The 27,002-nt window shown below is 36.6% G+C and overlaps 1 protein-coding gene and 1 long non-coding RNA gene across 3 annotated transcripts; both read left to right on the forward strand.

Moving 5' to 3' along the window:
- The first annotated feature begins 8,246 nt into the window (after positions 1-8,246).
- LOC134652586 (uncharacterized) lies at positions 8,247-11,339 on the forward strand. Its single transcript, XR_010097195.1, has 4 exons — positions 8,247-8,384; positions 9,816-9,881; positions 10,744-10,784; positions 11,266-11,339. It is a non-coding gene; the product is annotated as an uncharacterized LOC134652586 (long non-coding RNA).
- A 564-nt stretch (positions 11,340-11,903) lies between these two features.
- On the forward strand, positions 11,904-26,918 carry LOC134652903 (uncharacterized). Of its 2 annotated transcripts, XM_063508135.1 has the most exons (12): positions 11,904-12,000; positions 12,196-12,270; positions 12,591-12,668; positions 14,571-14,651; positions 16,211-16,288; positions 16,690-16,770; positions 17,607-17,684; positions 18,040-18,147; positions 23,125-23,181; positions 25,329-25,430; positions 26,507-26,566; positions 26,863-26,918. In XM_063508135.1, the coding sequence occupies exons 1-11, from the start codon at positions 11,912-11,914 to the stop codon at positions 26,544-26,546; spliced, it is 867 nt and encodes a 288-aa protein (XP_063364205.1). In that variant the 5' UTR covers positions 11,904-11,911; the 3' UTR covers positions 26,547-26,566; positions 26,863-26,918. The 2 variants fall into 2 exon arrangements, with proteins under 2 accessions (XP_063364205.1, XP_063364207.1); XM_063508137.1 differs by lacking the exon at positions 23,125-23,181.
- Positions 26,919-27,002: the final 84 nt, after the last annotated feature.

A 27,002-nucleotide genomic window follows, 5' to 3' on the forward strand; every position in this document is an offset into this window, starting at 1 on the left:
CGCCAGACAACCAGTATTGTTTGCACGCGGTGACAGAACTGTATAGGATCATTGTCCCATCAGTATAACAGTAGCTTTTAACAAAACGCTGAATTCCAGAAGTCCGCTAAACATAGATATATTTTTATATGGGGACAAATACCTCCACGCGTTCCCAAGATAAAGGGTCTTGGACCGACGGTCAGACAAACGGACAGACGGACGGAGAACAAAGTATTATTATATACATATAGCATGCTAGTATTATTATATACATATAGCAGAATAAGCAACAAATTGTGAAAATTACACCTGTGGACACAAAATACTTATGTAATTATTCTATGCAAATAAAGATATTCTATTCTATTCTATTCTATTCTATTCTAAGTGATCCTATAAGGTCGGGAACCTTAAATTCCTTTTGAGGTACGGAACCCTAAAAAAGAAAATTGTTTATTAATTTTAAATCCATTGTTTTAAAGCACGGGGCACACGCCCATTGTAAGATGATGAGATGAAATCTAATATTTATTATCTTTCACCGTCCGTCTTTCTACATCTTATTTTAAACATTAGTGCGATGGAAGCGTAAAAAGTGACATTTGGGCGCTTAATGAGTCGCCGTGGGCCTCGCTGGCCAATTTAACAACATAACTAGGGCCCTTCCGAAGCATAAACATCACTTTTTCTAGAAACAATTTTCCTTTTATATTATGATTTTATAAAGACATCTTTTCATCACTTTGAACGAACTTGAACCTCACGATTTAATTACTTCACGTTTTGTTTATACCTAGTAAGTGCCTACGTAATAATTAACAAGTGACGTTAAGATACCTGTGACGTCAGAACAGAAAATATAAATCTAAACAGATATCCCAAAACAACTATAAAAAAACATGGATGATCCAAATTTTCATATAAAAAGTGCCTGAGGAAGAAAGAGGTGCGTTATTTTCAGGTTTACCATATCGTAAAGAAAATTTGTACGCATCGTCAGAAAGAAAAGTTATTTATAAAACAAAATGGTTCATATATCTACTCACTAAAATTTTAGAGATTATAGGAACCTAGAGCATGACCTAGGTATTTTCAATTCTCGTCTTAGTCAGAAATAAAGCTTGAAATTTCAGGATTTGGTGTTTAAAGGAAAATAAACAGAGAAATAGGAATCACAATTCACAGTAGTTGGTCACGTTCCCTGGTTTGGTCACGTTTCCAGATTCCTTTTATGAAATATTATACCTTTGATGTTTTAACTCTTTGAGCATACAGTACCTACATTTTATTTAACTCATTTAAATATTACTGTTAGCATTATTTTAAAATTTAAATATCTAAAGGACCATACTTAAATAATATTTTTTATTCATAATCTTTACATAATGCGAAACTGCTGCATACTTTGTTTGAATAGTAACAAAATTTGGTTTTAATGAATTAAACAAGATTAATACGAGTCCATTTATTCCACACATGATATAATGGATGCAATAAACCTAATTATAAGACTATGAAAGATGGTTTAACAAATAAATAAATACGTAAGTTACAATATCGTCGACCGGTCTGGCTTAGTCAGTGGTGATGTAGGTGCACTACCTGCTTATGGGTTCAAATCCCGACATTTATTTGTGTGATGAGCACAGATATTTGCTCCTGAATCATGGGTGTTTTCTATGTATTTAAGTATCTATACATTAATATACCTATATCAAGATATGGATTTGTAAAGTCTGAATTAAATCATTTTTATTTAATTTATAGCGTTGAGTAAGTACCCACAACACAAGCCTTCTTGTGCTCTTGTCCTACAATATTTATATATTATTTATTTATTATTATTCAAGGATTTTCAAATACATGGACAAAGCGCCCGTATGAAAATTCTCACGAAATTTTTGTCACGCAGGCAGTGTAGTCACAATAAAACGGTACATTTTTATCCTGAAATTAACCATTTGTATTTCATTGTACATATTATCGTATTGAAAAGCGACAAGGTACTAAAGTGTGCAGATGTTTATGACGCAGATTCTACGCGCGGCCCCCGCGGCGATGGAACTGCAACGTCGTAAAGTGGACGGTATGTGGGCGATTACGTGGCAAGCACTGACGACCAATATTTATAGGATTAAAAAAAGCGGCCAAGTGCGAGTCGGACTCGCCCATGAAGGGTTCCGTATTTAGGGGATTTATGACGTATTAAAAAAAACTACATACTAGATCTCGTTCAAACCAATTTTCGGTGGAAGTTTGTATGGTAATGTACATCATATATTTTTTTTAGTTTTATCATTCTCTTATTTTAGAAGTTACAGGGGGGGGACACATTTTACCACTTTAGAAGTGTCTCTCGCGCAAACTATTCAGTTTAGAAAAAAATGATATTAGAAACCTCAATATCATTTTTGAAGATCTATCCATATTACCCCACACTTATGGGTTTGATAAAAAAAACTTTTTTTGAGTTTCAGTTCTAAGTATGGGGAACCCCCAAAATTTATTGTTTTTTTTTCTATTTTTGTGTGAAAATCTTAATGCGGTTCACAGAATACATCTACTTACCAAGTTTCAACAGTATAGTTCTTATAGTTTCGGAAAAAAGTGGCTGTGACATACTCGGACAGACGGACGGACAGACAGATAGACATGACGAATCCATAAGGGTTCCGTTTTTTGCCATTTGGCTGCCAAAAACAACCGAACGTGTAGAGAACATTATAACAAACCTGCATAATAAAAAAAAACTATCATTAACACCCATTTACTGACGGAAGGAATTGGTGTCTTACATAAAAGCAAAGAGAATGTGAAATAGAAGCGGATTATGATCAATGTTTATGTAGCCACGGTAAATCTACTGCCATCTTTCGACAGAAAATTTAAACTGTTAGAACGCCACTTGACTTCGATCCTTATTCTTTCGGTGATATGTGTTAGTTTGTTAAATATCAAAAATTATCGCCATCTACTCGACAGTAGGCCAAAGGTATGGTATTTTCGAGTGATGGCGCCATTACCCTTGGCTCCACTCTGTATAGGGAGAAATGTGCAGTCTGTACATATTTTCCCGATAAAGGTACACATTAACAGATCCAACTCTTCCGTGAAGGAAAATTAGCATAAGATTGGGAATCAATTTATAAGGTGTCAGTCCCCAATCCACTTTTTTACCTTTCCATCCTCACGGGACCATAACAGTCGAGAGCTGAAAGCATGGCCGCACGTAAGATCGCATTCAGGTTCTTACAAACAATACCTAAATAAAGGTATCGCCATCAAATAAAATTAGAGATAGTTTACACATTTAGAAGAAATACATTTAGTCTGGTAAATTTTATTAGAAGGTATAGGTATACAATATTACATTTTATTATAATACAAAAATATATATTTAAGAGTCCAACCACACTAAATTTTCATGTCAGCATGGTGCTCCTTTAGAATATGCATGCCTTTTGACTGCCAAAAGGCATGCCAAACATAGCATGGTCGAGGTGTAGAAACTATTTGATTTAGTGATAGGGTATCTCTGAAGAAAAGCTAAGAGCCAGGCCTTGAGTAGACTACAATATGTTCGTATTATATCCGACAATACAAGCTGTATTCGACATAGAAACATGACTGAAGGACATGCTCGGTCATTAGGATAGTGACAGGGGAATCTACGAGGCTTAACGTTGCAGCTCATTAAAGTAGAGCATTATTATGTAAACGGAATACGGTTCTCCGAAACGTTGGACACGGAAAATCCGAATATTCGAAATGCTGGAGGTTATTTCAAATTTGATCGTAGTTATGTCTCGTTTGATGTGTACCTTGTGATTCTATAGCATGATATCCATCTGACATATTTTTTTCTATGTTTATGCTAATGTACCAGGACCTGGTATTATAGCCGGAAAATTTAATTTTTAAGTCTTCCAGAATTCAATTCGTGTATGGAGCTCCAACTTCTTCATGGGCTTAAGTATTGTCAAGTATTGTCAGACCGACGCGCCCGAACTATTGAGGCTGTTTTAGCACAACCGCGACGGATTTCAGATAAAGTAGGCAGGTATAATTAAGCATGTAAACGAAACGACACAAATATGGCTACTATTAAATTAATATATGTAACTAGTAGTTAGTAAACGTCATAAAATCGATTCGATACACTTACTGTTACTATGTGTAAGTAACTGATTTATATGATTAATAAACCTTGCAATGGAATTGATTATACACACTTGAGCAAACATTAAATACATAGTGTAATAATCACTTATCTGGAATATTTATTCGTTTTTTTAACTACCGGTAAATCATATTGTAATGATATTGCGAAAATATGTTTGTATGGCCCCGTTATTAAAAATATAGGTATTCTACTATAATAATTTCTTTTATTTGACCTTATTCAAAATAATAGACGACCTAATCTATGAACTTGAAGTCATACATTTTTTTACGAAGGTAAATTTATCCATAAATAATAGAGATCATCTATTTCATTTATTATCTGAAGTGTGAGATCAGGCGCAATTTATTGAAGCACAATTTGACATGTGCTATTCGGCGTACCCACATGATCATTTACACAATGTAAAAGGATTTTCACCACCTATCTGAAACGATTATCAAACAAACGCAGTTACTAAGGCAATCGATTATGGGCCTGATTCGAATTTTGAAATAGACATCTGTTAGATATCTTTTAGACATCGCCAAGATACGATAACGATATGTTTAAGATCTAACCTGTCTTTGACATTTGCGCGATTCTGGAGATACTCTTGAACGATTTCCACAAGATATGGCTTAGAGATCCAATTGACATCTAAAAGATATCTAACTCTGTCTAACGTAAAGTGACATTGGTTGCTCGAATTGCGCTGCAAAAGAGAACTAGTTGAAATCTAAACTATAACGTATCTAGAATGGATCTAGTACTTGTCGTCTCTTCTGAATATCTTGAAGTTCGAATACGGCATTATGTCTTTACAAGCGACTCTTCTTGTTTCGGCTAGACTTAAGCCAAAATATTGACACTTGGCCATTGACAAATATATATCTCAGCCAGCCTATTATGGATAGCTTTATCCATCTTTATCCACGTGATAAAATAACTGTCACTGTTTAACACCGTGGGAAAGAAAGTGACGGACACCGTTTTATCACGCTGTCACGTAGACAAGAACGACCATCATATCCGTACTGGACTAACCTTACGGGCAATAAGAATGGAGCATGAATGAGGCCAGTACAGCGGTGTGAAAACGTTGCAACGCGATTGGTTGATGACTTCGCATCACGCGCGCGCGGCCGCGCGATTAGTCGCAACTAGTTGCGTTAGACTACACAATTCGCTCGAATTCGAGAGTGACACCGATGAACTAGTACCATTTTTAATGCACGTAAGGCCAGTCCTGAGATATAAGTCAATGCACTTGGCTTGAAATTGTTCCGTGCGTGTGCTTGTCAAGTACCTATGCACTACTTCTAGCCAGCAGATGCAGTTAACGTTGACATCACATACTTGTGGGTGTCGTTTTTCTGTGTCCAGTTTACCTAAATCACTATCACTACACCTTATAAAACAAAGGCCCCCGCCGCGTCTGTCTGTGTGTATGTATGTTCGCGATATACTCAAAAACGACTGAACTGATATTCATGCGGTTTTTACCTATCAATAGAGTGATTCTTAAGGAAGGTTTAGGTGTATAATTTGTTAAGGTTTTGTGTAACCCGTGCGAAGCCGAGGCGGGTCGCTATAGTTTGTCAAAGGATTGTCTCATTTCAAACATAGAGAGAGAATCATAGTATCTTTGTCTTACATTAGTACTAGCAGCAGTTTTCCTGGTTCTTACTGACTGACAAATTGGTTTGACCAACTATAGTAATCAAAATCATAATCACTTATTCGTCGCAATCCGTGGTATTACAGATGTTAAGTTTGATTAAGTACAGCATGGACCCTAAAAGGGCGTGGCAACATATTAAACGTAGGTACATAAGGGTAATTAAACTAATTAATATGTCACAATATGCTATGTACCATTTTATTACACATGACTTATCAGTTTAATGTACTAGTACTCGTATGGGAGAGAAAAATAATATCAAATGGAGAAGGAATGATTGATTATGTTACGAAACATTAATTACCTCATGCTCATCGTCCCATTTCGTCATCAAAACTTTCTCTACATGGCAGAATAGCGCGAAACTATCTTCCACATGTTCCTAGTTGACTACTGGACCTAAAAACAGTATAGTTAACAAATCTAGCAATGTACCTATTAAATATTATGTTTGCTTGAAATTATAATTTTATAACATCAAATTCAAGATAAACGGGCACCACATTAACTTGTGAGAACTCACAGTGTACCTCGCAGTGTTTAAGAAATAGGTAGGTACATAATTATAAAAGTACTTTCATTCAAATCTCTTTAACCTCTAGACTGTTTCCTGATGACATAACCGTCATGTCATGAACCTTCCAATATGTCAACTTCGCAACAAGCTTTCTTCCGACAGTTCGCAAACTATATTTGTCATAACATAAGTCATAAAACAAGTTGAATAATTTCTTCCGTTAGCAATTGAGTAAAGTTAGGAACTCAAGGTTAATTTAAAGTACGCTAAATTAATTCGCAACGCATCACAATAGACTTATTCGATATTAAATTATTATAACCTGTTTAAAATTGGTTAATCGCAATATACTTTAGATCTAAATGACAGCCGTTAAATGGTTATTATGTTTGAGTATTTTTTTATTTATTTAGGTTCTATAATTTCGATAAAGTAATAAATAAATGCTGAGTTGCTGTGATGTCTTAGAGATTTATTGCAATATGATTCTATAGGTCCCTTAATATGTATAGATTTAGGGAAAAACGTTCTAGCGGGCGATAATCGATTTATTTCGGCGTAAAATTATCAATCTGGAGATCGTGGGTTCGAGTCCTGATCTGGTCTGCACCAAATATTATCATTATGCTACTTCCTCATTTGCCAGTAGGTACAGACATAGAGAAAAAAATACATAGAGTGCTCACTCCATACATCAGTTTTAGTACCAAAAAGACTATTAGCATCTAGCATCGAGTAGCGGAACTATCAGTACTGCTACTTGACAATAGATGTAGCAGTACTGATAGTTCCGCTACTCGATGCTAGATGTAGCACCGACCGGAAAGTCTTATCTCAACAGCATAAGACTTTCCGGTCGGTGCTACATCAATTGTCAAGTAGCAGTACTGATAGTTCCGCTACTCGATGCTAGATGTAGACACTGAAATTAATAGTCTAACTGATGTATGGAGTGAGCACTCTTGTCTTACTATATTTCTCTATGGTACAGAGTAGGTGTACTACGGTTAAGCTGCTTAGTATGTGCTAATTCTACATTTCTACAAATTGTTCACTATTTGAAGTGGGATAGCGCTGGTAACCAAGCTGTAAGGTCTGCGGCATCAAAGCTAAATTTCATATAAGAATTTTGAAACTCTGTTGCCTACAGACACAAGGTGTGCTAAAAATATATTTTCTTGAACAACAACATAAAGTAACCTAAATAAAATTAAAACTACCTACCTAGGTGTGCTTAATTTATATTAGAATGAACCACCGTGGAGATGATAACCAAACCTCTTGTATAATATAATGAAATTACGAGACCTATCTTAAAAAAGAAATGCTTAGGCACCTACTTAGACTAACTAATCTCTAGGATCATTTCGTTCGTTACTTTAGTACATACCGTAAAACGGGGTGAGTACGTTTCGCGGGGAGAGGTGGGTTATGAATGGGGAGAGAAGGTTTGAGAGGGGGGTGAGAAGGGATTTTAAGGCTACTGCTACAATAATAATGTATTCCAATTTAAAATGGAGCTATAGTAATACGCATAATAAAAAAAAATCGATCCAAAAATCTTCCAAAATCACCTTTGTATGAAAACCCCTCTCACCCCAAATACGAGGGGTGAGGTGGATTTTCCTCTTTATCTTCAAAGTTATGAAATGGAACTACCCAAAATAAAATAAAAACTAAAATACAAACGTCCGGAACACTTGTTATATACACCATTCAATTTTCATATGTAAAAATAAAATGTTACCGAGGTTTGAATTTCAGTTTTGACCCTACTCACCTCATTTTACGGTACCTACGTATGTATATGAAATTTCTATAACTTCAGTATTCAACTCTGATCTGTCACTCAGTCAGTTTTCAAAACGGCTCGATAATAATCAATTTTCTTTAGTGTAAATAAAAAGCAATTAATGTGTCAAAACATTATCGCATCCACCGTGCAGTGTATGGGTATATAAACGGATGTAAAAAATTCAAAGGTACATTCCTCCAGTGTTCCAATCCTTACACATACGAGTACTTCGCAGCAAATCCAGGTTTGTTTGTTACATTTATTTACATATATCTGACCTACACCAGTATTTACATTTTAAGTGACATCATCTGCTATTTATGGCACAAATGGAACTGGTGCGAATCACCAGTATGTCGGTGTGAAGCACCCGAGCAGACACACGGTATTTGACTGTCCTCTAACCAAATACCAAGGGCAAGTTGAAGATTTGACCACCTTAACCATAGAAGCGGTACAGTACTTAAAAACTGTAAATCTCTGAAGTAGAGTAACACAAAAAGCCATACGAAAAAAAAACTTGCTAACGTGCCATTTAAGTTTTCTTGTTTGGTAATTTTACGAACCTAAGTTTTTACTAGTTATTTAATAATCCAATGTTTTTTAAAGCATAGATATAAAGTAAATGCTGACTGCCTTCAGAAAAATAAATACCGCGATAAAAGCTTGTGTCTAAAATTGAAATATTCTAAAAACATGTATGTTATTACAAGCGTTAGTAAGTAGCTAGCGGCCCGATACGGATTTTGAACTAGACATCTATTAGATGTCTATTAGACATCACCAAGATACGGCAACGATATGTTTAAGATCTTGCCTGTCAAATTTGACATTTGTGCGATTCTGGAGATACTCTTGAACGATTTCCACAAGATATTATTACGATATTTCAACGTAAAAGTGACATTTGTTGCCCGAATTTAGCTGCAAAAGAGAACTAGTTGAATTCTAAACTACAACGTATCTAGTACATATCGTATCGTTCTCTAGTCTAGAACGGATCTTGTTTTCCGAATACCGCGGTAGTACGTGGGTAGGTTACTTACACAGAGGCTGCCGAGCTTAACCTTTTCAACGCTTTTCGTCCCATGCTAAAATGTGGCTTATACGCCAAATGGTTGCAATATGAAGAGCGAAAATAAACCTTATCTGTCAGCAGGAAAATTGCTTTGACAGCGTCCGTCATAGCCTTTTTAGTGGCTGTTGGCGTCATGGGCACGACAGCACTCGACCACTTTAGTGGCTCTTGGCGTTGAAAAGGTATAAGTCGGTATACAGCTTTTATGTATTTTTGCCCTACTAGAGTTGTAGACTTGTAGAGCTAAATGGTTTGATGGATTCTAAAGGAGTATTAAAATTTCACGTCTTAAATTATCGATATTAAACTTTCGTGAGACATATTTAAAACTGTTTGGTCAAGTGAGTGAAACCGTTGTCGTATAAACAGTCTTAAATTATTTTGGTATTTCTTGCTCGAGATTGAGTAAATAACAAACCTCTGCTACATTCAGGGTCGGTTGCACCAAACTGTTTGCCTTCTTTAAAGAGTTCGCAAAATTTTATTGTATGGAGAGTTTCGTAGTAAACCGCCGCGGCGCGCCGGGTGATGTTGACCAGTCCGTCAAGTACTACGGATGGCGCAACTGGCACTTACACGTTTATTTTGCTTGACCAGGTGACAATGATCCGTCAAGCTGTCTTCATAATCGCCGCCATGGTGCTCTTGAGTGCCAGCGCACAAGTAAGTGAAAACGGAAACTATGTGATCTGAGATTTTTCAGATAATCTGTTTTTCTCTCTCATGCTGGTTTTCGGCTTGACTCTTAATTTAACAACGTATAAAGTACCTACATTTTGGTCTGGACTGGACATAAAATTCGACCTTTTTAGGGTTCCGTAGCCAAATGGCAAAAAACGGAACCCTTATAGATTCGTCATGTCTGTCTGTCTGTCTGTCCGTCCGTCCGTATGTCACAGCCACTTTTTTCCGAAACTATAAGACCTATACTGATGAAACTTGGTAAGTAGATGTATTCTGTGAACCGCATTAAGATTTTCATACAAAAATAGAAAAAAAAAATTTTTTTTTGGGTGTTCCCCATACTTAGAACTGAAACTCAATTTTTTTTTTCATCAAACCCATACGTGTGGGATATCTATGGATAGGTATTCAAAAATGATATTGAGGTTTCTAATATCATTTTTTTCTAAACTGAATAGTTTGCGCGAGAGACACTTCCAAAGTGGTAAAATGTGTGTCCCCCCCCCTGTAACTTCTAAAATAAGAGAATGATAAAACTAAAATAATATATGATGTACATTACCATGCAAACTTTCACCGAAAATTGGTTTGAACCAGATCTAGTAAGTAGGTTTTTTTAATACGTCATAAATCCCCTAAATACGGATAACGGAACGCTTCATGGGCGAGCCCGACTCGCACTTGGCCGCTTTTTTTTTGTAACTGGAATAATTAGACCAAGTGTGCCAAGGTAATAATCCGTGTGTAAATAATCCTTTCCAATTAGGGGCTAAAATATCCAAACAACTTGACCAATATAAAATAAAAAACTAAACTAATGATCAATTATATTCTTTAACAGCGTGGTGACGTAGCGCAAAAAATGATGCGCGATATGTTAAGGTAAGTTTAAAATAACAAGCAACAACGGTTGCACTCCGGGAGTGCCGATAGAAGTGAAAACTCACCTCACTATGTTACCGACGCCCGGTAACACGATGCATATGTTTAGCGGAGGTATTCTATTTATTTATTATATATTATTATTATCATTCTCAAATAAGATCACACTTTTTCATTGACATGTTTATTTACATACTGCCATGACAACGTCAAATTGTTTGAACATAGGTAAAGAGTCTTGAAAAGGAGTCCGCAACATAAATGTCAAATAACATTAAGTTTTTCTTTATTATTATGAGTGGCCCTGGCCACCTTACGCCCCTTACGGTCACGTGATCGCCTTACGCTCTCTCGAGTTTATCATTTTTTCCCTACCTCAAAAAGTGCCCAGCGCCGCTAAAGAAGTTTTCACTTCAAAAATTGGTTCTGGTTTGAAATTTTTTGGTGTATCTGAAATTAAAAGCAGTTCGTTCGTTCACAGATCACAAATGGAGGATCAAATGCGACTTGGCAGCCCTTACAGTCGGTCTTCCATGGACAAGGATATGCAGAAGTTAGTTGTAACTTTTTTTATCAAGACGTTTCAATTTGAAATAAATGCATGAGTATTTATAGTTTGTCAAAGGACCGTCTCATTTCAAACATAGACAGAGAGAAACATACTATATTTGTCTTACGCTAGTAAAAAAAAAGGATGAGTATAGATTTTTTTGTTCTTATTTACTGACAAATTGGTTTGACCAACTAACTATATAAAGTAAACAAACAATTGATCTAGCTTTCCAATGGCTACTAAGCGTAATGGGTTTGAGATCGATCAATAAAATGATGAGTATAATTATTTAAAAATTAAGAACCATTTTCAGTATGTTATTCATTCGTTCGTCGTGCCTTATATTACCAAAATATTTCTGCTATATAATTAGAGTTTTCTAAATTAATCAAGTTGATGCTATGTCCAACACAGTGGCTTTACTTCTGATAATTTCCCATTATTAATGTAGGTCGTAGGGGAGGTAGGGGACCACTGGACATTGGCCCAATGGTCCCCAACCTCCCCTATCGTTTTTTTTTTGTTCATAGAACAATGTTTGAAGTGTCTACATAATTCGCTTTTAAAATGTAATATGTTTTCGGTTTTCAGAATGCTGGAAGACCAACAACGTTCCGGTATCTCTTCTGCTGCAGCCCGTGCCATGGCCGATCAGGTTTTGAGGTTAACTTCCTTTCTTTTTAATCGTTTCGCCATACCTAACATTTAGATGTTACATACCTAACCTAACGTTTTGTCATCCCAGCTATTCGACCATAATACATACTTATCTAAAGGGTTATTACAGCTACTTGTTTGCAGGACACATTAAAGCATAGTAAGTTCTGTTCTCAAATTTTGAATATTCTTTTGGTTCAGGGCCTCAGCAGAAGGCCTACAGCGTTCTGGCGTCGTTTCTGCTGCGACCCGTTCCATGGTTGATCAGGTTTTGAAGTAAGCATACTTTATTTTTTCAGTTTTAATCAGATTCTGTTAGCCCAGCGGGTCTAAAATGTTCGCAGCTCTACCGACTGTTATCTGACAAGTAGGGTAGTGTGAGTAGAAGTCGGTTGCATCATGGTTGCACCAAACCGTCTATCAACTTCACACCGACATTTGAGTGAAAAGTTTATAGTTTTCTGTAGGATGAAAGCAGCGCTTCTTTAAATATTGCGGGCCAAACTAACAACATTAAATATTGACAATAACTGAGAGTTGAGTGAAAGATACTTTTAGTATTATCTGAGCCTTCCAACACGTTTTCCTTTTCACAGGGGCTCCGTGGAAGACCACCTGCAACATTCTGGCATGCCTTCACAAATAGCTCGCTCTGTCGCCGATCAGGTTCTAAGGTTATTGCTTTTGTTTCTCAACTTTAATATCATTACTCTTTACGAGGGCACATAATAATATGTGTGGTCAAAAGAGTTTTAAAATCAATACCGGATAAAATCTTTATTACAGTCTGTGCGGAAAGAGAAGAGTCGTGAAATGTAGGGGAGCCCATACATTCTAGGAATCTTCTCTTTCCACACAGACGTTAAATAATAGTACCCTTTCGGTACTTTTCAGAATATATACTTTTTATTTACTGAGAATCGTACATGGAATAAAGACGATATCAGCAAACTTCTCTCCAACAGTAGGTGTATATGTAGGGTAACAGCACCAGTGGCCAGCCGGGTACCAGTGGTCAGCCTTTTGAGTCGTTTATTGGTCATAAATATCTGGTATATTCGTTTAAACAAATCGCGAGTACTCAAATAGGAGCTTTGATTCCTTATTGGTTAATACGTCACACGACAGGTGCGGTGAGGGAACGGGGGGAAGAAATATACTCGTCCATACAGGTGCTGTTTGTCGACGAGTGCAATTGTGTCATGTCCGCCATATTTTTTACTGCACGTGGTGTTCTCTTAACAGGCAAAAAAAACTATGTTTTAATGTTAAAAGTTATTGTTTTTGTTAATTATTGGTTTATTTATTAGTTTATCTATTAAATTGCATTATATTTGAATGAAAATATCAATAATTTACTTATAAATTGTGGGGGCTGGCCACTGGATAACACTTTTTTCCAAAGAATCCAGTGCCCAGCCCCCCACGGCTGACCTTTGGGTTATTCGTTTATTTTATTATTTTCGAGCCAATGCGATCGTTAGGACCGTTAAATTTACATTTTCAAATTTAGTTAGGCATGCCCTAGTCAATTTAAAGTAAAACCCAGTAGTCAGCCGCATTTGAAATAACGTTTTAATGCGGCTGAGCACTGGGTTTCGCGGATCCAGTACTCAGCCATTGACCTTGCTTGGTACGTCGCCGCCAAAAATATGTCTACATTTTTAAACCCTATCCCATTGAAATAAGGTTCAAAAGTGTATACATATTTTTAACGTTAACTATACATAACTTTCTTTTTGCTTTTTCCTGGTCGGTATATGACTTTGTTTATTATTGATAATTAGTAGATCTGCATAGACTCGATTAATTATTTTTTACCGAATACTTACTAGGAACATAATTATATATTACCTGATTTACCTCGTTAATTTTTGACGGATTAATTATTAGAAAATAAATATTGCGATTCTTAATTTGCAAGAATAGTGTTAGTTAATTAAGTACCTATGGCCAACAAATTTCGTGTCATAAAAATTGTATGTACCTATAAGATTTTTTACAATAAGTAAACAAGTAGGTAAGTAATACATACTCGTATAATATGCAAAAAAATTATAAACTAAAATTAAAAACTAGAACTAACTACAATAACAACAACTAAAATTATAAATAAAAAATAGATATTATAACATTGTTGATATATGCAAAAAATTATAAACTTAAATTAAAAACTACAACTAACTACAATAACGATAACAAAAATTATAAAGAAAAAATAAATATTATAATATCGTTGATTTTGATATAAATATCAGTGATTTTGATCTAATTATTATGAATAGTTTATATAGGCTGAGTACTGGGTACACAGAGGCTGCTTACTGGATTTTGGAGGCTGACTACTGGAGAAAAGTGCCACTTTTTGTTTAAACTTAATTAGAGATATTATAAAGAGGATTGTTATTTTTTTAAATATTTTGTTTTAAAACTATGATAAACAATTGATCTAACCATGTCATCTTTTTAATTATCCGACTAATCCTGTAGAAATGCCGAACGTTCAAACTTAAAAAAGTCGTTATAAGGCTGACTACTGGTGCCTTTACCCTATACACGTTTAGTTCTGTTTACAGGTCTGCGTCCATTGAAGACCAAATGCAGCGTACTGGCATGTCTTCCTCGGCCGCTCGCTCTGTTGCTGACCAGGTTTTGAGGTTAACATACCTTTTTATTAGACTTACAAATAAAAAAAAATTTACAAATTATGAGCTCAATGAAAAAATTACAAAATACGAGTAAGATCGCATCCCCTACCACTGACGGATTGATCAACATTACCTATTAAATAAATATGAAACTTCCCATACAATAAAATTTAGTGGACGTTATTTTACAGTTCCAGCTCTAAGACGATCAAATTAAATGTTTGTATATTGCATGCACTAATGTTATTGACATGTACATATGCCATACGAATAATAATGTAATTGATTGATTTTCAAAAAAGTAGGTACATATACATATAATATAGTAGTTAGTTGGTACCGTAATTCGGGGTGAGTAGGTTTCGCGGGGGGAGTTGGCTTGCGAATCCAGAATTTCTTTTTTGAGTAGTTACTTTAATTTTTGGGCTTATGTTGCTCTCAAAGTAATTTGATTATATTTTTAGACATATTTTTTCTTCTTTTCGCAACACTAAGCTCCCAAATCATACAATTTTGAAACACAAATTCACTCTCAAAGTTGATGCTCGAAATCGGCGGATTTTTAGTTGATTTTAACTTTGATTTTAAGTGATGTCTACCAAAGTAAGTGTTCATATACTATTCGGATATCGTTTATATTCTTACATGGCTTATTGGAAACAGAAAAACATATGTTATATTTTCTTTATTTATAATGGTTTTAACATTGAAAACAATCCAACCGCATTTGATGATTTTTATGGGGTGAGTAGGTTTGTACTGTGGGGTGAGTTGGCTCGACAACGGGGACAGTTGGCTCACGAATGGGGAGAGTTGGTGTTACGAACGGGGTGTAGCGGCTTGGTAGAGGGGGGAGATGGCGTTCGTAGTTCAGGGTTGTCGATTTACATAAGTAGTCAAAAGTGTCTTACATTATAATGAAATGATAAATATTATTTTAAAAATCATTGAAGTAGCAAAGAAATTAATTATTTATTTCATACAGTAATACAGGCTATTACCTACTGAGTGGTTCATCATCATCATATCAGCCATAAGACGTCCACTGTTGAACATAGACCTTCCTTTTAGCTTAAAGGGGGGGTGAAATTATAACGCGAGCGAAGCCGCAGGCAAAACCTAGCACGTCATAAAAATAAGGGTCACTACTTATCGAAAACATTAAGCCGGTTCAAATAGGAGCATAAATAAAACATAAATTTGCTACATTAATAAAATAAATCTCTTGACAAGTCGAGCTATTGTCTTAATCCAAAAGTGGCAACCCTAGCAATTTTTCCAACTCACCCCTTTGGTAAGCCATCTCACCCCAACTACGGGGTGAGCTGGTTTTGCCTACTATTATGCATTTTTCGTAGAAACTATGCAATGTAGCAACAAACTATAATTGACAAAATAAAATTCATACCTCCGGAACACTTTTTTTGTATATAAATCAATGTTCCACATATAAAAATAAACTTTTATCTAGGTTTGAACTTCGATTTCGCGCGAACTCGCCCCGAATTACGGTATCAGAAAGGAAATCATGTTTGTTTTGCTGATTCATTGATTGTTCCGTTTTACAGATCCTCTGTGGAAGACAACCTGCAGCGTTCTGGCATGCCTTACTCTTCAGCCCGTTCTATGACTGATCAGGTTTTGAGGTAATATTTCTATTACTTAACACATTATGCACGCCTTCTTGTTAATTGAGCTCCCCTATAAACCTATTTTGTTTTGTCTGATGATCAGCTCATAATTTACTAGTAATTCGTTTCGAAAAATAGGTCGGTTCTACGATCACCTACTGTTAGAGCACATCGTGGTAGTTGAGAAAAACGTCTGTAACTGTATTAAATTAATTGTTTAGTTAATGTATCAAAAAATACTCGAAGTTTTACTAATCAACGTTTTGTTCACGAGTTATTTCATAAATAATTCAATAGATAAGTAACATAGGCAACCAATTCAATTCAATAACTCATGGTTTGTTAGGGTAGGTTAATTAAGAAGTTAAGATAAGTTATTGTTATTAATAATTAAAGTCACAATGTTGTGTTCACAGGACGGCCAGCATGGATGACCAGCAACAGCGCATTGGCATGCCTTCCGCTTCATCCCGTTCTCTCGCTGATCAGGTCTTAAGGTAAGCTTTCAATCTGTTTACAAGACGTTACTTTTTGATTAAGGGTAAACTACCTTCTTTTTAGGGTTCCGTACCCAAAGGGTAAAAACGGGACCCTATTACTAAGACTCCGCTGTCCGTCCGTCCGTCCATCCGTCCGTCCGTCCGTCCGTCCGTCCGTCCGTCCGTCCGTCCGTCCGTCCGTCCGTCCGTCTGTCACCAGGCTGTATCTCACGAACCGTGATAGCTAGACAGTTGAAATTTTCACAGATGATGTATTTCTGTTGCCGCTATAACAACAAATACTAAAAACAGAATAAAATAAAGATTTAAGTGGGGCTCCCATACAACAAACGTGATTTTTGACCGAAGTTAAGCAACGTCGGGCGGGGTCAGTACTTGGATGGGTGACCGTTTTTTTGTTTGTTTTTTTGTTGATGGTGCGGAACCCTCCGTGCGCGAGTCCCACTCGCACTTGGCCGGTTTTTCATCTATTCACGGCAGTGATTTTCCACAAATATAGGTACTTATGACTGATGGTAATTTTCAGTACAAATGGGTAGTTTCTGTTAATTCTTTTACTCAAAACATAATCCGCAAGAAAATGTTAAAAAAGGGATTTTGATTTAATTATTCAAATAATAGAGGCACCTACAGTGAGCTGCAAAATTGCATGCACATATATATTATGAATGGAATTCATTCATAAAGTGGCCAGTGGTGAGCCTCAATGAATAAGTTACATAACAAATAATATTCTATAGTTATGTGGTACTTACTATAAAACAACGAATTGTTGACATAATAATATATTTGGCGGTCAGTATTTCAATCATTTGATTTTATTCGATTAACAGAGCCTCAATGGGAGACCAGCTCCAGCGTACCGGTATGTCTTCTGCTGCTGCTCGTACCGTTACTGATCAGGTTTTAAGGTAAATTCCATTTTATTTTAAAGACTATAGCGCTACAGCCTGCATATAACCTACATGTTGTCTTTCTGAAATATTGAATTGGTGAGGTTAACAAGTGTCTGTGAAATCTGCAAGTTTGACGGGTGTACATACAAATTTAGCTAGATTATGTATTCAAATAACTACCTATATGAATGATGTAGTTGAATTTTTCGAGTTCTCTAAGTATTGTTGAGAATGATGATGATGCATTCCTGTTATCCATTATTAAATACTTATGTATGGGTCGCAGAAGAATTCACTTCTTTGGCTTATAACATAAACATAGCACCTATGTTCGATATCAATTATTTTATTATTTTAATTTTTTCAACAGGTCCGCTCTGGATAATAATAAATGGTCGAGCGGATGGAGAAGTGGTTCCGATATGGACTCTGCTGTAAACTCTGGTGTAGACAAATCCATGACTGATCAGCTTTTGAGGTTAGTTCAATAATAAAGCAAAGTCAAGATTTCTCGAATATTTTACTCGCGAAGTTACGAGATAAATAATATATTTACTTGTGTATTTACTCTTCTCTAGAGCTAAATAATTATTTTAAAATATATGTAACACCTTTAACAATTTGTGACTGGTCGTATGCCTATTACATACCTAGTATTAACCTAATTTGTTCATTACAAAACACACAAACTAGAAAGAAATACCTTGAAACTAAAATCCCTTTCAGTCGCGTATTTCATGCATGATTCCAATGAATAATGTCACAATTACAACTTGAAGTGCACGTTTCGTATTTCACCACTTGTGGTTTCATTAAATATATAACCCACTATAAATTTTTTGCTATTTAGATTAATAACTTGCGTAAAATAACCATCACAAGTTGAAACTAACCCAAATATGTGAACTTTTGACATTAGAATGACAGTGACATTGACAGCGTGACGTTCGGTCGTACAGAGTTAATACAAACAGTCCAAAACGCCTAAGATTTTAAACTTCCCGCTATGTTTTGAGTATGTTTGCTACTGGTGAACGTAAAATACTTCCACACAGGAGTGTTTTTCGGAAAGAGACTAAAAGTATCCCAAAGTAAAATAATGCTTGCAGGTTCGTGCGTGTAGAGGGGCCATAAAGTGTTCCTTTTTATTATAATTTAGTCTACTCAAACTGACTACCCGATTATTGCCTGTGAATGTGTGCGTAGACGTCATTGAGAATATCTCCGTCTTTCTCTAAGACGCAAGCGTGAAAGGGATAGATCTTGGTAGCATCGAACTTTACGACTTTTGACCTCTTCCTCGGTTATGGTAGCCTGGTACTTTTGGTAAACATTTGTCTTAATAAATCACTGGTCGTCGGTTGCATATCGCTAATAGGTACGGGGCAAATAACCTCTTCCTCAGTCATGGTATCCTGGTACTTTCTGATTAATGTTTGTCCCAGTATGTCGCCATTATGTCGCCGTTATGTCACCAGTATGTCGCCGTTGTGACGCCAGTATGTCGCCATTGTGTCGCCGTTATGTCGCCATTGTGTCGCCATTATGTCGCCAGTATGTCGCCGTTATGTCGCCAGTATGTCGCCATTATGTCGCCAGTATGTCGCCAGTAAAAGAGTATAAAAGGCAGGAGCGGACCGCCGGTATTCATTCATTCTTCAACCATCGGCTAGCAGTGACTCTGGTTCTCGGGCGTTTAAATATTCGGTGAGCAAAGTTCCTCTACTACTGTTACTATGTTTGTTTTCGCTTGGAATTATCCTGGTGAATTTAAACGTGGAAATGGTGTCTGTGTTTGGTTTTGCGGGGACAATATCGTCGTAAAGCTGATCTTAGACTTTTGTGGAGATTCTTTGTTACCGAGTACGGGATTTAAATATAGTGAAGTTTCCTACGCAGTGTTTTTCTAAGTGCCGCCACGTTATGCAGGGACAATATCGTTGCATAGCAGGGACTTGGAAAGCGTGTCTGTGTTTAGTTTTACGGGGACAATATCGTCGTAAAACTGAACTTGGGCTATTGCGGGGATTCTTTGCTACTGTGTGGTGTTATAGTGAAGTTTTCTACACTGTGTTTTCTAAGTGCCGTCACGTTATGCAGGGACAATATCGTTGCATAACAGGGGCTTGGAAAGCGTGTCTGTGTTTGGTTTTGTGGGGACAATATCGTCATAAAACTGAACTTAGATAGCGGTGTTTAAGGGAATTTCACTTCTGTGTTCAGTTAATTTGATTTTGTGAGTAGTTTGGTTCGTAAAATTGAACCTAGTTATTTTAGTGTTTTACTATGGGGTCTTTTGCTATATAGTTTAAAACCAGATCATTGTTTGGACTGACTGTTTGTCCGACTGGACCGCTCACCCCTTGCGGTGTTAAATGTGAGCTGTCTAGGAGTCTTTTTGCTCCAAGATGAGGGTTATCTTGGCACCTTCTCTTTACCAACATAGAAGGTGAAAAACGTCTCCCTCCTTAGCTCTCCAATGTCCAGCTGTTAGATGAATAATGGGGATGTCACGTGCGCATCATCCGGAGTAATTTGGGCCCATTTGAAATCTACAGTATTTGGAGGCTTCGTATATTAAATATATTTATTTATACCACTTATATACATAATAGGGCCCTGTCTTACCCATGTTGCCACCCTGCCTTTGTGCAACCCGCCATGGGGGGAGACAAGTCCACGAGCTGTTAGGTTGCATTCTCGGAATCGCTCGCCGAACTCTTACAGCTTCTTAGTAGGGATACACTTGCGTATATTCCAAAGTACCAGGTCGATGGTAAGTACGAACTGTGCTTTGGTTATACTAGAGTAGGGACAAGGGTAGGTTTAGGGTAAATTCACACACTAATTATTCGGAATTTAGGGTTCGTTCTAGTCTTGGTCTGTAAAACTGATGTATTTCTCTTTTTAAGGGACTTCAACTAAGGTCTTACTATACTAAAATTGTGCGTTAATACGAGGGGTGTTCAAAATATTCTCGGTATGAGAATGAAAACAAACAAGTACGAAAAGTTTGATATTTTTATTTTTCAATATACTCCTCCCCTATGTTCATACACTTAAAAGATCGATCAATTATTTTTTTTAATCCCTCGTAAAAATATTTTTTATCTTTCGTGTAAAAATGCTCCTCCACTGCCGCCTTCAATGCTTCATCGTCAGAAAATTTATTTCCACGCAGATCCTTTTTAAGATTGGGGAGCAAAAAGAAGTCGCTGAGGGCTAAGTCCGGACTATACGGTGGGTGAGTAACAGTTTTAAACCCACATTCAACAATAGCTGCCTTGGCAATATGAGCAGTATGGACGGGGGCGTTGTCATGCAGAAGCAGAATACCTTTGGTTAACTTTCCTCGCCTCTTTTCTTTAATTACATCCTTTAATTGACGTAGAATGTTAGCGTAGTACTGTCCTGTGATATTTACACCTTTTTCTTTATAATCGATTAGTAATACTCCTTCACAATCCCAAAATATCGTGGCCATGACCTTGCCAGCTGAAGGGATGACCTTGAACTTCTTGGGATGAGCTGAACCCTTAATGTGCCACTGCATGGACTCTTGTTTACTCTCTGGGTCATAATGATGAACCCAGGTTTCATCTCCAGTAACTATTCTTTGCAGCACCTCATCAGGATTTTCACCGCACAGGTTAATAAAATCGGAACAACAAGCTACACGCATGTCTTTTTGAAGCCGAGTCAGCATTCGCGGAACCCATCTTGCACTTACTTTTGACATATTAAGATGGTCATGTATAATATCATGTACGGTACCAATAGAGAGATTGGTTACTTGTGCTATAGATTTTACCTTCACTCGACCATCTTCCAATATAAGTTTTTCCACTTTATCAATATTTTCTTGTGAAGTAGCTACTACAGGCCGGCCAGGTCTAGGGTCATCTTCAATACTCTCCCTTCCGCGTTTAAACTCGCTTGACCACTTTTGAATGGTAGATAAAGAAGGAGCAGACTCACGGTAAACACAATCCATTTCCTCTTTTATGGTTTTTTGATTTTTACCCTGTTTTGTCAAGAATTTAATCACGCATCGATGTTCTAATTTAGTTAACATTGTCAATTCGCACATGATGTTCATGTTTGTTCAGCAATTGCAGAAAAACAAAAGACCATCTCGGTTCGAATTATACTTTTTTTTAATGTCAATGAATAAACCTTAGCGGCCAGTAACGAAAGAAATTTTAGAAGAGGTCGTAAGATATCAATACCGAGAATATTTTGAACGCCCCTCGTAGGTAAAGGGTTTCAATTGTTTAAATCTTCCAATATTTTAATCTATTTGGGGAAAATAATTAATGTAAAATTTTATCTCTATTTTTATTTATGAAGTTCTGGTTTTCTGATGTAAAGACGAGGTACTGAGTATTATAATCATGTTTCTAAGGTATTTACACAATAAAATCATAAATATCAAGTTGGGATTAGGAACACAGTCTATTCGGAGATAGAAAATCGACGACTAGCTGTTTTAGGGAACCTTTGGCAGGCAAGAGTAATCCAAAGGATAATTTGAGTGAAATAATGCTCATCTTGATATTTCAGTCTCATAAAATTTAGTATATAGTTTAACAAATAAACTTAGTACTTCGTTCATACTTCTAAAAAACTAGAAATACAGTTTATATTTTAGTTCTGGGGAATGGAAATGGGATTCGCATCCCTAGCTTTTGAAATAAAAAAGAATAGTAATTTTGATGACTGATGGATACTTTGACACTTCTCTTCATAGTCATCTAGGCACGCATAGGTTCCGAAGTGTTGGTCATAGCCCGTCTGGCTAAAGAGGTAGGGTAGGAGTTCCAATTGACCTTGCTGATTGGACTAGGAGCCCCCAATCCTGCATCGAGCGTATGGGTAGCATATTTCGAATAGAAGCTGGTAGATAATAATATTAAATGCTAGGGTGTAAATGGGCTTACCCCAGGAGTGCTACTCATATGTTATCCCGGAGGCTTAATAGATTGTAGCAGGCTTTTACCAACCCCATTTTTAAACTCATTTTAACAAATATATTTCTTTTATATTCATATTATCATATATGCTGCATTTACCTAAATAATATCATTTGAAGTAAAATATAACTCCATTTACATTACACTAATAAATTCTGGTAACTTTTGGTACTGTTTCTGTATTTTAATAAATTATTCTAGTAAGTTACTCGTTAGCGTCATAATAAATGTGCTTCCAATATCTTAAAATATTTATCCTAAAGTCCAGGTAATTGTAAATAAAATCAGAGTCCAAAATTTAGCTGATACTCATTAAAGAACTTAGGGTACCGCGGTTCACTTCGAGGGGTCCTAACGCTAGACTAGACGATCACGACTAAATCACCTGGCCATATTCTAAGGGTAAATCTAAAGAGGGTGTTTATATTATGGTAAGTAAGTAAGTAGGTAGTGGGAGGTGACAAATTGTGTTCTCTTTATAGATCCATGATGAATAACCAACAACGCTACGGTCTGTCTATGGCTGATAAAGTTATGAGGTACATATATGTACATATATATTTATTTCTTCTACTTAATGATGTAGGGGACAATAATTGGCCTGATGACAGTAACAAAGAATCATGGAAATAATGGTTTCAAAGAAACATATATGTTAATATGGTTCTAAAAAATGGCCCAATCTCAGTATAAACATTAGGATGATTAATATATTCAATAAAATAAAAGTGCAAGATTCTCCAATCAGCCATTTTGACTGAAACGCCAATCAGAAGCGAGCTAAGGAGTGACGTCATCAATCCTCATTGACCGTAATCCATACATCCTCACCAAAGAGTTTGGAGGTTCAAAAAAAATATTATTTCGCCACTAAACATTTATTACGTCCAAAAAATATTATTACACTATGTAAAGTAAATATTTATTTGTAATTAAATAAATAAAATGCTAAATAATACGATATTTCACCAAAAAACTTTTTTAATTATTTGGCTGAATGGAACTATCATTATGGCAATGATTGGCTGTCGGAACCAGAAAAAATGAAAAATTAAAAAGTAAAACCGGCGCTCGGTGATTTCACTCAGAATTTGCATGTATCTAAATAATTCATCTTAAATTGCAACCGTGTGAGAGTTTTTGTATAAAATGAGTTATTGTGATTAATGTTTGTAATGTATTTATCATCCCTAATCATAATATATGGTGCTGAATTAACAATATCATTCGGATTCAAGAGAAATTTCGTAACTGTAAGTAGTAAACAATGTCTATCACCCTTCCACCAACTGATTAATGACGTCACAAATGGATTACGAGGCGTTTTCGCGCGAGGTTTAAACAGTCACAAAATGCCTGAGCGAACTGTTTTCTGTATTTGGATATCCGGCAACTATTCACACAGACCAAGGGACTTCTTTTATGTCTACTGAAATGAAAGACTTTTTACACTCTAAGGGCGTGTCCACAAGCAGATCCTCACCTTATAATCTGCAAGGAAATGGACAGGTCGAACGCCTGAATGGTACTCTGTGGCAAACAATTCGCCTTGCTTTAAAAACCAAAAACTTACCTATTACCATGTGGGAGACTGTGATGACACAAGCGTTACATAGCATCCGGTCCTTACTTTGCACTTCAACTAATAAAACACCGCACGAGAGAATGTTTAACCACTGTCGACGATCTTCGTGGGGGCAATCTATGCCACCTTGGCTACAGCCCGGAAAAGTCCTCCTTAAGAAATTCATTCGTGCAAGTAAGTACGACCCTCTGGTAGAAGAAGTTGATCTAATAGAAGCAAATCCTAGCTATAGTACAGTGAGATTATCAAACGGCAAAGAGATGCTAGTTTCGAATCGCCACCTCGCTCCCAGGGGTGCAGTGCCACTAACGGAATCTAACACAAACGATCCTTCTCCTACAAATACTAGTGCAGATAATGACACACATCATGATTTTGAATGCCATGGAAATGAAGGACTTGCAGATCCCATAGCTCGGTCCTCTGACCCAGTAACCGAAACAACCCCGAATGACGGAGCTCCAGACGTAACTGCAGAGCCAACTTCTCCCCCTCTTATTCCAAATGAACCACGGCGATCGGAGCCAGCTCCTTCCCATTTTATTCCGAATGAGCCACGTCGTTCGGCTCGAGCTCGACGACCCCCTTCCCATCTGACGGACTACGTTCAGGACTAAGGAGGGAAGAATGTCATGATTGTCACATTGTCATTTTTATTTTAGCATAATAAAACCTAAGATTCAGGTTCTTTAATTCTATTCCATATCATAGCTATAAAAAAATACAATTATTTATGTTAAATCTTATGAGTATAGCTGAAATATTGTGTTTTTCGGAACCAGTACAAGTGTACCGTCAATAATAAAAGGGATTTCAAAATTTGTCATCAGGCCAATTGTAACTGGTCTTTTTCACGTTGAAAATCATAATGGCATATTAAGTAGGTAAACTTCAAACATATATTAAGGCAGCAGTGGTGACTTTTCTGCGATAAAAAGGACCTTATTGGATCAATCATTTTTTTAATACTTCATCACCTTATTTGCATATGGTGTCTGAGGCTATATTAAGAAAAAAAAATAAGTAAAACCATTTGATTTATTTAATTAACCGGAACTGGAGGTTCGTAAATAAATTTTGTACACTTTACTCTTTTTACAGAAACTACATAGATGACCAAGACCAGCGTAGCGGAATCACTGGAATGTCCCCGATCTCAGGAATGTCCTCAATGTCCCGTTCAATGGCCGACCAGCTTCCGAGGTTAACTTTAAAATTGTTTAAAAAAGTTATAAAGCATGTAATTAAGTTTGCAGACACTCCTGACTTCGGGCAAACTCGGCTCCGTTAACCTTTTCGACGCCGTGTCAAATACAAAAGCTGTCTCTCAGACGCCACGTCACCGAAGTGTCAAAACTGAAATTGAACTTTATGCATGTACACCTAGGTCTACGTCTTTGGCGTTGGACCTGCGGTGCGTATATATCGGTCATTGGCGTCCAAAAGGTTAATTCTTCTCAGCATTGCTCCGAGCAATTAATTAGGGTTGACACAACTTGACGTTCCTTTGCGTGCACGACCGCAGATAAGACAATGACTTAAATTTTGACAACCCTTTAGCCGAAAAGGATAATGCTATAAGTTAGAAAAGGATTTCATTATTCGACCCTGAATCGCTGTCAAATTTCGGTTTTGTAGGAAGTGTCCTTTCTGTACGGTAGAGTACTATTACTTATTATGTGCTTGAGCCTAGCTCAAGCAACGTCCTTTAGCCATCAAACGAATGGATGCACCAATTGTGTTTCGACATCAGTACGTTCTTACCAGTCGACAGTCGTACCTACTCTTGTGATCTGTCAGAGTAATTGTGGTCATGGGGGTCCTTTGCATGTCCCTTTGTTTTTCAATCATATAACCTCGCAGAATATGTTATTGTATAAACTATGCACACTGTGAGCGTTACAGGATCTGCCACCTTATTGCCTAAAACGAAAATGTTAAATTAACATAATATATACGAGTACATAAATGTTCTGTGCTGTCTTCTACAGTACAAACAGGCTGCCTACATTGACGTATATCTCAGTACAGGCCTTACGGACACTAAAAATGGTACTAGTTCAGCGGTGTCACTCACGAATTCGACAGTCTAACGCAACTAGTTGCGACCAATCGCGCGCGTGATGCGAACTCATCAACCAACCATGTTGCCCGTTCCCATTCTTATTGCCCGTAAGGCTAGTCCTGAGATATATGTCAATGGCTGCCGGGCCATTCTGATTAAAGTAAATAAAAGAGTTGTACCTGCTTCTAAATAAGCCTTTATTTGTCTGTTACAGGTCAGCCTGGCAAAAACAAGATCAAGACGATTCGATGTAGTGTAGTTTTGTTTCTTGACGGTAAGTATTTAATGTATTAGAAATTGAAATAGGATGAAATACATATTAAGGGTTCCGTAGTTCTATAAAAACCCTTATAGTTTCAGTATGAGCCGTTTTTAAGTTTTCTCAATAAATCATCTCTTCTAAGTAAAATGATATAAATACTGTAAAGAAGTATTTTTTGTTGTCTATTATATCTAACGCCCCTTTTTAAGTTCGTCTTTTGTGACGGATGGGCAACACTGACTCAAATCAAAAATAACAATAAAAAAAAATTACAATGGTTACTTATAATTTAGTTTTTCAATTTACAGATCAGTGCTGCGACGCGTCCCAGCCGCAACTGGATTGAGCGAACCACAATTAATTAAATATTGATATGAAATAAATTATACTTTTTTTCTAAATTCAAACATCGTTTTTTCATTGACAGCATATTAGGCGTCCCATTACC

This window comes from Cydia amplana, chromosome 12 (genome assembly GCF_948474715.1).
Source record: "Cydia amplana chromosome 12, ilCydAmpl1.1, whole genome shotgun sequence".
Taxonomy (NCBI): domain Eukaryota; kingdom Metazoa; phylum Arthropoda; class Insecta; order Lepidoptera; family Tortricidae; genus Cydia; species Cydia amplana.